Source organism: Lissotriton vulgaris, chromosome 10, assembly GCF_964263255.1.
Source record: "Lissotriton vulgaris chromosome 10, aLisVul1.2, whole genome shotgun sequence".
NCBI classification, from domain to species: domain Eukaryota; kingdom Metazoa; phylum Chordata; class Amphibia; order Caudata; family Salamandridae; genus Lissotriton; species Lissotriton vulgaris.
In genome coordinates this window covers 584,240,685-584,256,844 of record NC_141698.1, presented here as the reverse complement: position 1 = coordinate 584,256,844, position 16,160 = coordinate 584,240,685, and the positions used below count along the sequence as shown (strand labels likewise).

The following is a 16,160-nucleotide window of genomic DNA, read 5'->3' as shown; positions in this document are numbered from 1 at the left end:
AAACATATTCATGGTTTAAATCTAGTTCCAACACATGACTTTGGTAGCTTAACCATCATGCCACTATCTGTGTAGATCAGGTGCATAGTAGATGCAATGAATTTCCTGAGAATTCAAATTCAGCTGGACTTGCACAGCAGTAGATGTGCAAAAATTACTTCGGTCTGTGTCACAACGTGAACATACTGCCCAACCGGTATTGGACAATAATGCTTGAATAATTTGAATCAAACAATTGTTAATACTAGAAATAAAAGGAATGCTCCACTCGTGACTTGAATGGTGGGTGGGTGGGTGCTAGGGTTGTAACTGAAAGGTAAATTACTGTGCCATTAAACTACCTTTTAGAGTCCGAGTGCTAGCTGCTGATCAATTTTATCATAGTACTAGCAGCCTGCCCCAGCGTTGCCTGGGGCAGAAAGGGGCTGGGGGCAGTACACCCCCTCGCGCCCCGACTCCCTCGCGCCCCGACTCCCTCGCGCCCCGACTCCCTCGCGCCCCGACTCCCTCGCGCCCCGACTCCCTCGCGCCCCGACTCCCTCGCGCCCCGACTCCCTCGCGCCCCGACATTTGCATCAGTCTCACTTTCCCTTTCCTTACCTGTGCCGCCGCTCGTCACTGCACCACCCTCCTCCTTCGTCATCACGCACGTCGCGTAGCGGCCAGCGCTAGGTCCCGGCCGGCGCTACTTTCAGGGGACTACTTTGTTTACAAACTTAATTTTTTTAATTTACTTTTTTATTTTTATTTATATAGCCTATGTCCATCTACACACCCTGACATTTTCATAGATGTTTCGGGTGTGTAGATTGGCGCTGTGGTTGCCGAGTTTACCTGGCCAAAAGGTGCAAGTTCTCTCTTTATAATAGTAGTATAAATGTTAATCTTATCTAGTTAAATACAGTGATATTAGCTTTAGGTTCTCTTTTAAAACCAGGTGTAGTTCTCAATCTGTCCGTTACAGGCAGAAAATGTGATCAAAGTCTGCTCTACCTGTTCCACAATATTGGTGCAGTCCAATTCAAGAAGTCTTTATTCGATTATTACGTCATAAAAGACATGCATCACAAATTTACAATAGAAAAAATACATGTGTTGGTTTTAAAATAATGTAAAACAGTATTAAACCAGTCTAAGACCATATTAGATCATTTGTACAAAACTTCGTTTGAAAAATTTAAAAAAAATTACAATAAATCCTTGGTAAAATGACCATAGTAGCTCGGGCACTATAGATGGTAACACATTAATTAACACATAGTCAATGGAAAGCCTAACGTTATAGGTTAAAGCCTAAGTCGAGTTAATGAACCTTGTTCTTATGGTCCAAGCCCATCCTAGGTATTTTGCTACACCAGTTACTGTCATATGTCAAGTGTTGGGTGAAGAAATGTCTGTTCTGAATGCACTGTTCTGATCTTCATAGTTTTCAATATCTGAAAGAAACAGGTTAGTATTAGATTCCTTACCTTAGAATATCCCCAGGCGTCAGTCTGGATCCGGAAACTTTTGCGTAGCAGTACCCCTGCGCGTCGGTAGGCGTCGTCGGCAGGCGTCCCCTGCGGCTCCGCGTCCGTCGTTGGGGTCGTGCGCTGTGATGACGTCGCTGGAGTATATAGACGCCGCCTCCGCGCGCTGACGTCAGTTCTTCTTTTTTCCGCGCCAGTTAGCGCAGATCCGAAGAGCAGTACTCCGGTCTTTTGACCAAGTTTTTTGATCTTTTTTGATCCCTTGAATCTTCTACGGTGCCGGTAGGATGCCCGAGTTTAAGAACTGTGACGACTGTGAACGAACGATGTCGGTCACGGATCATCACCGACTCTGTCTCCGGTGCCTGGGCCCCGACCATGACGTGGACGCCTGCGTCGATTGCCGGGACTTGACAAATAAAGCTAGGCGGGAGCGGTCCCGCAAGCTGCTCGAGCTCCAGGTGTCGGCCCCGCGTCGAGAGTGGTCCCGGTCCGGCCCGAGGTCAAGGGAGCGATCGAGGGAGCGGTCGCGGAGCCGTCAACATTCATCTGGTTCCTCAGGTAGGAAACACAAGAAGTCGGGGCGTCGTCATCGTACCCCTGACTCCCCCTGACGCTCGCACGATGCGGCCGGGGGTTCGGGTGGCCCCACCCCCGCGGCTCCGCGTGAGTCGCCGACGCGGCCTGCTCCATACCCTGCAGTCCCTGGGCAAGGCGCGTCGCCCGAGGAGATAGAGGCGTTCCTCGTGGCCATGAGGCCTCTTTCTCCTCCGGCGGGTTCCGCGGCGCCTTTGGGTTCTGTGAACCCGTCTGGGGGCCCTAGCAGCTCGGGTGACCCTGCCTCGACGCCGTCGGGTGCTTCGGCTCCGGCGCCGCCGACGGCTCCGATCCCGGCGCCGCAGGGGCCCTCTGGGTCGACGCCGGCTGGTCAACCGGCCTCTCCGGCGCCGATTCCAACGGGGCAACCCCTGGCGCCGCCCCTGCGCGGCGGCGGTTCCCCGGCTCCGGTGCTCCGGCGCCGGCTCCGGGCGGCGCCATTCCCTCCGGAGTCGGACCGGGCTCGATGCCGATGGGGGCCTGTGAACCCTGAGGAGCCGGTCTACATTGTTGATTCCGAATATGGTGAGGATGTAGAATACGGAGAGGGGTGGGAGGGGTCTGAGGACCCTCTGACACGCGAGTGTCAGTACGACATGGACTGTACAGGTGACTTGGGTGACGCCAGTGGTCTGGATCACTCCCCCAACCCTGGCTTTGTCTCGCCTCCTACCGTGGCTACGGAGGAGGGGGCTGCCTATTCAGTGGTGTTGATGAGGGCTGCCAAGGCATTACACCTTGAGCTCCCAGTCGCGGCCGTGAGGACTAACATCCTCACTGAGGTCCTCAAACCGCAGTCATGCCCACAGGAGCCACTGCTGCCGTTTAACGAGGCCTTAACGGACGTTCTTTTGGGCACGTGGTCCAGGCCCGCTTCAGGTTCGCCTGTTGATAGGAACGTGGCCAGACGCCACCGTCCGTGTGCGGACGACCCCAAGTTTCTGTCCTCCCACCCCACCCCTGAGAGTCTGGTGATCCAGGCCTCCACCTCCCAGACCGCATTCCCGTCGGCCCCGCCCGACAGGGAATCGAAGAGGTACGACCAGTATGGCTAGAAGGTCTTCTCGTCCCTGAGTCTGGGACTGCGGTCTTGCAACACCGCGTGCCTCTTGGGCCGTGGACATGCTGCCTGAATGCCCCCCAGAGGTACGGGCTAAGCTCGGCAAGGCTATGATTGAAGGCCGAGACGCAGCAAGATATTCCATCAGGTGTGGTCTTGATACGACCGACTCGCTGGGCAGAGCGATGTCCACGACTGTGGCGATTCGTCGCCACGCCTGGCTGAGATCCGCACACTTCTCGGCCGCAACAGACTTATCAACGCGGTGGCGGCCGTGGAAACCGCCGTGGTGGCGGTCGGGGACAGCGGCGAGGTCAGGCCCCACCTCCCCCCCGCAGCATCTGCCACTAAATCCTCCTAGTCTGTGCTTTCAGGCCCATGTGACACCAGTGGGAGGCAGGGTTCGCCATCACCTCTCCCACTGGCGCACAATAACATCGGACAGGTGGGTGCTGCAGCTCGTCTGAAGGGGCTACTCCCTCCCCTTCGAGACCACTCCTCCAGCCATGCCACCGCAGAACCACCGTGTGTCGGGGGACCACTTTGCACTTCTGAGGGAGGAAGCTACGGCCCTCTTGGCCCAGGGGGCCATCGAGCGCGTTCCTGGGCCAGAAGTAGGACGTGGTTGCTATTCCCACTACTTTCTGGTACCCAAGAAGGACAAAGGGGCCAACGTCCTATCTTGGACCTAAGGAACGTCAACGGCTTCCTCCGGAAGGAGAAGTTCAAGATGTTGACTTTAGCTCAGGTCTTGGCTGCTCTCGACCCGCGAGACTGGATGGTAGTGTTGGACTTGCAGGATGCGTATTTTCACATCCCCGTCCTGCCGGCCCACCGGCGTTACCTGCGGTTCACGGTAGGCTTAGAGCATTTTCAGTTTATCGTGCTCCCCTTCGGCCTTACCAGCGCCCCACGGGTGTTCACCAAGGTGATGGCGGTGGTCTCAGCTCATCTGCACAGATTGGGGGTCTCAGTCTTCCCCTATCTAGACGACTGGTTGTTGAAGGCGGGCTCGCCCCAGACAGTCGTCCACCGCCTTCAGATGACGGCAGACCTCCTGCACGAGCTGGGATTCACCATCAATGTGCCGAAATCACGCCTGTGTCCCTCTCAGAAGCTCCTTTTCATTGGAGCGGTTCTTGACTCAGCGCAGTTTCGGGTCTATCCTCCGGAACGGTGAGTCCAGGATATACAGGCTTTGATTCCCATCTTTCAGCCGTTATCCCGGGTTTCGGTCAGGTTGACGCTGCGGCTGCTGGGGCTGATGGCTTCCTGCATCCTTCTGGTGCATCACGCCCGGTGGCGGATGCGGGCTCTGCAGTGGGACCTGAAGTTTCAGTGGCCCCAGCATCAGGGCAATCTGTCCGACCATGTCTTGATCTCGGAGGGCACTGCAAGACAACTGCAGTGGTGGCTTACGGACCGCGATTGGGTCAGAGGCAGATCCCTCTCCCTTCCCCAACCGGAGCACGTTGTTGTGACGGACGAGTCCCTCCAGGGCTGGGGAGGCCACCTGGGAGAGGCAGAGATCAGAGGCATCTGGTCTCCGGCGGAGTCCCGGCTCCATATAAACTTGTTGGAGCTCAGGGCGATTCGTTTGGCAATGAAAGCATTCCTCCCCTTTGTCTACAGGAGTGTAGTGCAGGTGTTCACGGACAACACCACCGCCATGTACTGCAACAACCAGGGCGGGGTGGGGTCGTGGACCCTCTGCCAGGAGGCTCTGCGCCTCTGGCTATGGCTGGAACGTTAGGGCATGACTCTGACTGTTCAACACCTGGCAGGTTCTCGGAACGCCAGGGCGGACAAACTCAGCCGTCGGTGCTCGATGGATCACGAATGGCGTCTGAACTCGGACGTGGCGCAAGGCCTCTTTCGGCAATGGGGAGAGCCTTGGTTAGATCTATTCGCCACAGAAGAGAACGCGCAATGTCATCAGTTCTGCGCGTTGGAGTTTCCTAGACGGCACTCGCACGGCGACGCCTTTCGGCGCGAGTGGAGTTGCGGTCTGTTATACGCCTTTCCGCCTATACCACTTCTGCCCAGAGTGCTGAAGATCAGGCGCGACCGGGCCCAAGTCATCCTTGTGGCTCCGGACTGGGCTCGAAGGTACTGGTATCCCGAGCTACTCAGCATGTCAGTCGGTCCCCTGATCCGCCTGCCCCTTCAGGAGGAACATCTGTCGCAGCAGCAGGGGACGGTCCTCCACCCGAACCTGTCCAGCCTCCACCTTCATGAGTGGAGATTGAGCGGCGGTAGTTGAGGCCATTTGACTTGCCTCCTGAAGTCTGTGATGTGATTCTGGCAGCCAGGCGTTCCTCCACGAAATCGGTATACGCCTGTTGGTGGAACAAGTTTGTGGCATGGTGCACAGCAAAGGCTGTGGATCCTCCTTTCTGCCCCTCTTTCTGAGATTCTTCTCTTCCTTCTTTCTCTTGCCCAGCAGGGCTCTGCTCTGGGCACTATCAAGGGCTACCTTTCTGCCCTTTCGGCCTTTGAGTCTGCCTGATCAACCTTCTTTGTTCAAGCCCCCCATTGTAACAAGATTCTTGAAGGGCATCACACACATGTATCCACCTGTTCCGTTTGTGATGCCTCAGTGGGACTTGAACCTGGTTCTGACCTTCTTGATATGTGCTCCCTTTGAGCCACTTCATTCCTGTCCTCTCCGTCTCCTGACTTTAAAGACTGCTTTCCTGGTTGCCATCACCTCTGCCAGGAGAGTGAGTGAGCTCCAGGCTCTCTGTCAAACCTCCTTTCATGTCCCTGCATCCAGACAAGGTGGTTCTGAGAATTAGACCTTCTTTCCTGCCCAAAGTCGTCTCTGCTTTTCACATCGGGCAGTCCATCACCCTCCCTTCCTTCTTCCCGCCTCCGCATCCTTCAAAGGATGAAGAGCGGCTCCATCGTCTGGACCCAAAACGTGCGCTTTCATTTTATATGGATCGCACACGCCAGTGCCGGGTGGATGACCAACTGTTTGTTGGCTACGTGGGTGCGAAGAAGGGACGGGCGGTACATAAACGGACCATCTCTTGGTGGGTCGTTCTGTGCAACAAAGCGTGCTACTCTTTGGCTCGGAAGGAGCCTCCTGTCGGGCTGAGGGCCCATTCCACTCGGGCCACGGCGGCTACTACTGCCCTGGGTCGGGGAGTCCCCTTGAAGGACATTTGCCAGGTGGCTACGTGGGCCTCGCTGCACACCTTTGCGAGGCACTACTGCCTGGACAGTCCAGTCCGGAGGGATGGCTTCTTTGGCCGTTCTGTCCTCCAGGACTTTCTGGTGTAGGATTGTATTGGTTCGCAGACCCACCACCGGGGTTGGTATTGCTGGGGTATCTATTTTAAGGTAAGGAATCTAATACTAACCTGTTTCTTTCAGATGAACAAGTTACTTACCTTCGGTAACGATATATCTGTAAGAAACAGTTGTTAGTATTAGATTCCTTACCGCCCCACCCATCCTCCCCGTTCTGCGAACTGATACCTAGGGTTAAGGACATCCCTTTCAGGGCCCTAGTTTCAAATGGCACCAGTGATGGTTCTCACATGGCTCTGCGTGTTCTGGCGCGGAAAAGCGGTGTACAAAGAACTGACGTCCGCGCGCGGAGGCGGCGTCTATATACTCCAGCGACGTCATCTTGGTGCACGACGCCAACGACTGACGCGGAGCTGCAGCGGACGCCTGCAGACGACTCCTACCGACGCGCAGGGGTACTGCTACGTAAAAGTTTCCGGATCCAGACTGACGCCTGGGGATATTCTAAGGTAAGGAATCCAATACTGTTTCTTACAGATATATCGTTACCGAAGGTAAGTAACTTGTTCTTTAAGGTTGAAGAAAGTGAGCCAGTTCAGTTGTTTCGGAGTACTACTTTTTACTACTTTTTATTGGAGGAGCGCAACTGTCTTCCACTATGACTTCTGTTGGTCGCCCTTCTTTCCATGCTTATGGCTACAGCACTATAGATCTAGTCTGGTTTGGGGCTTTGATGTCCCTGGCATGTGAATATCAATTCACTTTTCATATATACTATGTGCTTGTATACTTATGCATCTTGCAAATATTTGACTGTCTGCTTTGTGTTCATTGTATACGACTTGTTACATTCATTTATTCTCTTGTACTGATCATCATAGTGACTGCTGTTGCGTAAATGTGTTTAATTGGAGGTTAGGTTGGTTTCTCTTACTATTAACATTTTGCAGGCTTTCCCTTTTTTGGTATGTACTCCTAATTATATTAGAAATGAATTTGTGTGGTTGGAAATAGCTAACGAAGATTTGTTTTTTAAAAATATAGATTACATTACTTTTACTGGCCAAATGTTAATTTGCTACCGCTCCCTCCTTTACCAGATGTCACATGACAGTATATTTTTAGGAAGTACAACTGAAGTTTGTTTTTAACCATTTTACCAAACTTTTTAAAAAAAATTCCCTTTGTAAATCTGTCCTTTTTCAATTAATGGTGTTGTGTGATGAGCATACATAAAGTCTTAATTAGCATGTAAATTCGCTAAATATTCTAATTCAAGGTTGCCCTTTTGAGATTGCTTGGTTTTCTAAATTACTGCACAACAACTGTTTTATATTCTGCAGTTTGCATTACATAATTTCAAAGAAGCTAAATGGACATTTACAATTACCTAGCTCCCCCTCCGCCTTATATGGACCTACTTGGGAATCTCTAAAAGGTTGTTGTGCTTTTAAATAAATTAATGTTCTACTATTCATAGATCCTGTGACAACTGCCCATGCTAAGGCTTCACCTGTATTTTTTTGTGGATTTCACTGTAATTACCTTATGTGACTTAGGCACTGGCATGTGACTCCTACTCACGAAGCACACCTCAGTTACCTGGTAAACCAGGCCAGTGCATTGTAACCATGCCTAGAGGTGTGCCTATAATAATGGAAGTCAGTTTATAAGGTTATATAAATGTTTGCAAACAAGTTCAAAGTATTTAAATACTTATTTGAGCATGCCTAGAGTGAGCTCCTAGGTTAAACTTTCATATTGAAAATTTTGCTCTCATTTGCTTTCATTCTGGAACTCTACCTGCTGACCGTGTGTAAACCCTGCTGAATGCTTACCTTGCTCCAGAGACCCTCCGGTCCTCCCGCTGCCCAGCCGCTCTATCAAGATCTTGAGCGGGGCCGCCGTGTGGAGTGTGGCGAGGGGCTGCCTACAACTCCCGGCAGCCCTTGAGGTCCCCAGCGTCACTACCCAGCGCCAGGAGGCGCATAAAAGCGTCACTAGCTCCGTCTCGCGGGACGCGAGTGGGAGACGCCGGGCCAAGGGGGGGCCCGTTTTAGCCCGTTCTAGTCCGAGCTAGACTGGGCTGGGCCACCCCCCTTGGCTTTATCAACTGGTCTGTATGCCCCTTATTCTTTGGTATAACTGCACACTCCCACTTTTTCCAGCCAGTTTCTCCATCATTACCATCTGTGCAAAGTTCTAGGTTTTTCCATCATGACAAGGGGGGGAGTAGAAGCAAGACTGCCATGAGTGCGGCCCTGATTACCGGTCCTATAGACCAATTTATTTCAAGAGCAAATGAGGCTATCGACCAGAGCATTTCGTAGGGTCTCGCAAGATCTTGCCAACGCCAGAAGATAATCATTGGTCCCCCTAGCCTCTGCACTATCCCCGCTACAATCAGTTACAACTATTCCTGAGCTATTGCAACCAAAATGTTCTAGTGGAGATCCACTCCATCCCGAATACTGTTGATCTGTCTGCCACCCATCTTTCTTCTGACCCTGATTCTACAGGCAATCTTGAAAATACCCCAGATCTACAGTTACTTCAAACCCACGACCCAGGCCCTGATAAGCAGCTTATGGGGGCGAAGGAGGGCGCTGTTCCCAAGCGGGGCAAAGATACGAAAAAGGGTAACTCAAAAAAGCCCCATGTTCCTCCTGTTTCTTCAGCTATCCAGAAGGGGGACTACTGTTCATCTGTCGCAGGGCGACCTAAATGATCCTAATACTTCATCTATCAATCTAATAGAACCTACTGTTAATCCAACTATTAAGGGCACAGAGGGGGGGGGCCTGTAGATCATGTACTGTAAACACCCAGCTTCTACTTAGTATCAGGGAGCTCCTAAAACATCATCTACAACCCCTAGAACGGAGCATAATGACCATAGAAAAACAACTAGCGAAACTTTCCCTAAAGCCATCTAATCAGCAAAGCATGGTCCAAACCATCTCTTGGGGCAAAACAAATCCTCCTAGTTCAGGAGTCCAAGGGGCTCAGCCGGACTGCTGAGCTAAGCCGTCCCAAGCTGCAAAAACCCAAAATATCCAAGCAAAGCCCAATATGCTACAACCCTCCACTCACTCCACTCTTGAAGGCGGGCCTATGACTAAGACCCCGGTCACTATTCCTTCTCAGTCTACTCTTGACAAGGGTCCCGCCCAGCTATCAAACCAGAGACCCATACCATCTTTGGTGCCTCAGCAACCACCATCTAATTTGCTGGGTGAGGGTAAAAAGGGGATTAGGCCCAAGCGCCCCATTCATCTACCTCCAGAAGCGTCTCTTACTGTCATCCTCACTGGGGTCCCGGAGCTACCAGTAACTACAGAGGAACCGTCCTGGTCCCTTCGAAATAATGTCTTACAGTGGCTCAGCTTAAATAGGCCCCTACAACCCCCACACACTACAGAATTTCTACCGTGCGTAGGGTGCCGTGGATTGGGGTTGAACCAAAAAGCACACAAGGAGACTGCATTATAGTCAACTGTGACGATCCAGCCACTGTTGACTATATTTGTTCATGGCCAGCCTTTGCCAAAAGGGGGTATTGACGCACATCGCCTCTTTCTTTTATCCACCAGTGCACAGCTATCAGTACCCCCCAGCTCTAAATTTTGGATCAGCCCCCGGAGTGTACATGGAACCATGTGGGTCTCTGGCACACTCGGAGGAGCAGGAGTAGGGAGTGGGAATCTCGGCCTTGGTACCCTAACAGGGAACAGCCTTCACTGGTGGGATGGCGAGGTATACCAATCAGAAACGGATATGACTGCTTGGAATTGGTTGATTGACCGTTAGCCACCTCAAATAGCAGTAACCTGATCCAGGGGGTCCCAGGGTCTGCTCAGATGGTAGAGGGAGCTGTAGAGTTGCATAACACTCACTCTGAACTTTGCGAAGTATTGTCTGCGCCAACTATTATCCGCACCCAAACTTTTCTAGATCTCTCTCTTTCCCATGACTTGCACCCCGGGGGAACTTGTAAGTTTAGCTGCCCCGTTGTCTCCTCAGATCGAGGGCCCTAAGTCCCCTCTCCAACTGCGGTTTCGATGAGCTGTACCTCGTTGTACCCAACCGACAGTGCCTGCACAGATAACCTCTATGGCCATAAACGTAATTCATCTTTAAATAAACAAACGACCTTATCCGTTCTATTTTGGAGCGTTGCTGGCCTACGCTCTAAGATCAATCTACAACCATGGGTAGACACGGTAAACGAGCATCACATAGTATGTCTCCAGGAGACATGGTCAACTGTCCCCGTCCACCTACTGGGTTTCAAAACTTTTCACACCCCAGCAAGTCAGGGTTTGTTTGGTAGACCGAAGGGTGGTTTAGCAGTATACGTAGTAAACAACCACTCCTCTATAACAACAACTAGATTAAAAGAGTGCTACCAAATTTTGCAAATACGCCTGAACAAGAGTTTTACTTACCTTTTGATAAATCTATATAACAATCTCCAACCACCTGAGTGTGTGAAGATGTTAAATGAAATTACCACTTTTTTAGTACTGCAACAGAATAAGCCATCGTGTCTCACTGTGTGTTTGGGGTGGCGATTTTAATATCCCACTATGCACCAACTATAGAAATGGTAACTGTGGACTGTCGGATGAGAATGGTAGCCCTCTGGCCCATTTCGCACACACCACAAATGGGAATTGCCTGAATGAGAGTTTCTTCTCACTGGAGATGGATTTTGCCAATGAATTGGTAAACCCGCAAGTTGATTTTTCTCCGACATTCCATGGTAGGGGGTTGTCAAGCACCATTGACTTTATTCTGTGTTCTCAGAGTATGGAGGGACAACTGGCAAAATTCCACACAGGATCTGAAATTAGTAGCGACCACTTTACCAATAGTGTTTTAGTCCGACCAAAAACTGTCTCCCTACATACCAACGCTACAATCCTGCTATCACAAAAAACGTTATCCATGAATAAAGTGAACGGCTTCTCTGTAAAGTGGGCAAAAATAAATCCAGAAGTAGTTACGGGGATAGTTCTTAAAAAAACAAAAAAAACCCCGTCCATGGGTATATGACTGCTTAAGCCCTGATTCCTCACCTCAAACAGTCTTGGACAGCTTTGGTAAGATCCTGGGTATAATAGGAGGAATTATCTTGCAGCCATACACGCAGAAAAATACCAGCTGAGTGTTGGTTCAATTCCCGGTGTCGTAAGGCCCTCTCCAACCTCCAGGCGGTCCTCCGGAACACAGTGAGGAACATCCCTGAGATTATTAAACTTAGGAAGCTCTATAACGCTGCAAGGGCAGAACGCAGGAAAGAAATAAAGACTAACCTGTGGTTACAACTACACGACAGCTGCCGAAGCAAAGATAGCGGCCTCTTCTGGCGAGTTGTTAAATCCCCCTTCTTGACATATACATAGACTGTTCAACATCTTGATGTCGCAGTGTCTGCTGAAGAGTGGGTTGCCCACTATTCGAAAATCTTTGGCGGATGTCATATAGAGCCTGCAGAGGAGGGACTTACCCTAGGTAGTGCGTCTGATACAAAGAGCATCCCAATTAACATCTGATTTGAGCACGGAGAGGTAGTCAAAGCCCTGCAAGCATCTAAAACCGGCAAGGCGCCTGGTCCAGATGGGGTCCCGGTGGACATTTATACTCACAACATCGACCTTTGGTCCCCACTTCTCACTCAGGTCCTGGCTGCAGCAACAACTACAGGCCTGATTGACTCATGGTCCACTTCTATACTCCTCCCTATTTTCAAGAAGGGCGACCGAAACTATCCGGCCTGCTATAGGCCCATCTCGCTCCTGGACTCCCTGGGGAAGGTTGCGGGTCGGCTGCTACTGGAACGGCTTCAGGAGTGGGCATCAAGTAACATTATGACCGACCTTCAGTATGGTTTCCAGGCCGGTTGGGACCGTGGAGCAGGCCTTGAACCTTGCCCTCCTGATCGGGAAGTACTGTCGGAGCCAAAAAGGGTCATCTGTTCCTTGTGTATGTCGACCTTAGCGCAGCTTTTGACTGTGTCCTGCACTCCACACTATGGGCCATGCTTGGGGAAATAGGGGTTGATCCTGCTCTCATTGTATTTTTGCGTGAACTCTACTCTGATGCAACGGCGCGAGTCTGGTTCGGGATAAATGGAGAAATTTCCCCCTCTTTTTCAATCACAAAAGGGGTTAGGCAGGGTTGTGTACTGGCTCGCTTCTTGTTCAATTTATACACCAACGGACTTGAGGCGGCTATGCTAGATGGGAGCTAGGACCTTCCTCAAATTAAACATCGTCCAATCCCAACGCTGCTTTATGCGGACGACTCTGTAATCTTTGCTAGAACGCTGAGGCAACTACAAGTACAACTCAAATATTGTTCCTACATGGGATCCCTAGGCCTCAAGGTTAACATAAAAAAGACTTTTGTTATGCACCTCGGCCCCAAAATCAAGAATCCTAAAACAATCTATGTAGATAAAACCAGGCTTGAAAGAACAGCGGTCTACCCCTATTTGGGAATCCTGGTGGACAACACATTGACCTGGCGGCAGGCTGTGGCCAGCAAAAAACTACTTTTTCAGAGAGCAACGGCAGCCCTGGTCTCTTTTTCTAGGAAACTGGGGAAACCGGCTCCTCCTGAATTACTTGCAATCTATTACGCAAAATATCAGTGTTGCTACCTACGGCGCTGGAGTCTGGGGTTAAGGCCCAATAAAACCACTCCAAACCATCGATAATGGGTTTGCTAATTACCTGCTGGCGGTACCACAAAGTGCGCCAAACTATGCCTCACTTGCCGAACTGGGTATGGACTATATCACGGACACCATTCGTTGCCAACCTATACTTCTGTGGCACCGCATTTGGACTAATGAGGAGTGTCACCTGACGCGTCTATTAATTTTGGATTGCATGGACCTAGCTAACTGGGAAAAAATACCTTGGGTTGTATATGTAAGGAACTTCTGCCGTGATTTGGGCCGCTGTAGTTTCTTTCAGGATCCGCCCAGCATGGGCGATATCTCAAGGAAAGATCTAAAAAAGTTGTGCTTGTGCCACCTAAGAGACCTCCGATGTTTGATGGAGTTGGTCAAACCTACAAATACCCAAATCATTGCTGTCCAGAATTATCTGGGTATTCAACCTTACTTGACATTCCACCTGAGTAACTATGAAAAATACCTTTTGACAAGGTTCCGGTTTAATTCTTTTTTCCGCCTTGTGACTTTTCCTAATCCCCAGAATTGGTCCATCACTATCATGCCGTGTCCCTCTAATGGTCTTTCCCCTCAGTCAGCATTACATATTATCTTCTTCTGCAAATACTATACTTTTCCACGAAAAAATTGGATTTTGCCACTATTGCGAGCAATGGGTATAAGATCTTGTCGCCCGGCATTCATGGCTCTGCAATCCCTTGAGACCAGTCACATAGCGAAGTGCGTAGCTAACTTTTTAAAATCTTGCATCAAATACCGCCGTAATTTTGAGTAATTATAATTACTCATTATTTTAGAAGTTGCTGTTTTTCTTTTTAAATGTTTTTACTTTTATGATTGATTTGTGTTTAAAAAGTTATATTTTTTATCTCTTTTGTACTTTTTATGGTTGCAATAAAGAGTGGTAACCGAATACATGTTTATGAAACTGTGTAGTTTAAAAATATATATATATATATTTACTCGTGAAAAATTCATCCTATTGGTAAAAATAGCGCAACTAAATATTCTGTCATCCTCTAACAATTTTGTCAAACTAGAGTGGATGATATCTGCTGTTGCTTTTGCTAGGTATTTGCTTTTTTGGTTATGAATTAGTGATCACCATTGGTGCTTGCATTTCTTCCCAAGCTTAACTCGTCTGCACCCTTCTTGAAAAATCTGTTGGCTTCGAAGAAATGCTGTTCTGTTACTTAAATAATGGGTGTTCTTTGTCCATCAGATGCTGGTAAATCAACGATTGGAGGGCAGATAATGTAAGTAAATATTTACTTGATTCGTTCGTTTTTTACTACTGCTAGTCCTAATTCCAAAGCAAGCTGCATTAAAAGTGTTCTTTTTGATCTATTTAATAATATCCAGTGTTTTTGTCTGTCAGATGAAATGCTGACAAGGAATAAAGAACATTTCGGACAGTGATACTGCATGTGATGATGTTGCAATGAAATCTGGTATCTTGGAAAGTGTTATACAGGGCAGGTCCCCAACCCTTGCTGAGCGTGGTGTTTAGGCTTGAGGAGGCTAAATTCAACCCAGAAGCTTGCCAATATTAGTCTTTTATTGGGTGTGGTTCAAGAACATTGACAATATGTATAGTTCAGCTCAAAAGAAGAGTGCCCACTGTTAAAGGAGCCTTTCTGTTCATTTTGAATTGTATTTCTCCACAAATTCCAAGAAAAGAGTGTACAGCTTCTAAACACCAATGCATAGAATGTACATGTGGAACCCTGAACTGGGTCCATGTGCTCCCTGTCATACACCTGTATGTGGGCTTTCGTGTCATTGCCCTGTTGATGGCTTGGACAAATTATACTGTTTTCTATTCAATTAAGTGTTTCAGTTGTTAAAGCTCCGGGGGGGGCTGCAACATTAGACAACAGGACATTTTAATATTCAGGTCTGCATTCTAGACACTGACGCCGACGTGCACACCTAATTAGAAAAGTGGGGGATGACACGGCCGCGCAGCGGGTGCGCCAATGGCGTGCCGAAGGCAAGCCAGTCTGTATCCTACCGGTTCCAGGGGCTAGAACCCCTGTCGGTTTCACAAGGGAAATGTTCTCTTACACCTCTGACCAGCTTCACCACCTTAGAGAGGCTATGAGGAGTAAGTGTGTTCATTTAATTTTGCCTGACAGCAATGTAAATCCATGCCCTCATTGTTCTTTTAAACTATGTCCCATTATAAAAGCTCCCACGGTCCTATCCCCGCGGACTGTTTTTTAAATGTTTCTACTTAACTGTCGATCGATTCCTAAGCATTTTACGGAAATTCGGTTATTGCTGGAAGAGGGTTCAGATGTTCTGTTCTTAACAGAAACATGGCTGACTAGCAAAGCCGACCGTGCTCTTGTTCAAGCTCTCCCCTCTGGGTATGTTATTCAGAGAGAGAATGAGATATCAAGGAGAGAGGTAGGGAGAGTATAAGACACTCTTGTTCCCCGGTCAATAGTCAATAAACAAAAGAAGAGTGTCTATGAGACAAAGAACCAAAAGATGGAGCTCAATAACAACCATACTAGGATGTTTAGGAAAGCCCTCACTCACCACCTAGTGATGACATGCTTCATCATCGGGCCCCACCAAAGAGACCGAGTGTCTCTTTGGTGTGCTGCAACGCCAGGATTACTGCGGAGCTGGTTGGTGGTATAGGGCGTGTTGAGTGAAAATGAAAAATTAGTGAGTGTTGAGGGTATTTTATTTAAAAATTTGTCAGTAGTGTATCTGAAGCAATTTTTATTAAAGATCACTAAGGACAACAAGTTTAAAATATATGTGAGGATCCAGTCCACTTTTAATTGAATGGTGGGATCCTAGAGAGTAGTAGTCAACATGTTTCTTGCCATCGAAACGGTGTAAATTTACCGGGCAATTCTTCAGGACTGGGTGTGATAAACCCTGGCGGTATGGGCACTCTAAGGCCCACCCTTACCTAGGGACGTGACATGTGAAAATTAAGAAAAAGTGAAAAAAGTGCAAAAAAATTAGGAATATTGGATTGATTCCTAATTACTCCTGGTTTAGGAGGCTTCAACTTATCGGTTTCTGCACCTGAAAGGTAAGGGACAGA

At 49.1% G+C, this 16,160-nt stretch overlaps 1 protein-coding gene across 1 annotated transcript in view; it reads left to right on the top strand.

Moving 5' to 3' along the window:
- Positions 1–16,160, top strand: part of GSPT1 (G1 to S phase transition 1) — a 612,577-nt gene that overhangs the window by 104,097 nt on the left and 492,320 nt on the right. Inside the window, exon 5 of the mRNA XM_086941426.1 lies at positions 14,313–14,346. Within this exon, the coding sequence (XP_086797552.1) occupies positions 14,313–14,346 (34 nt within the window). The remainder of the gene's footprint in view (positions 1–14,312; positions 14,347–16,160) is intronic.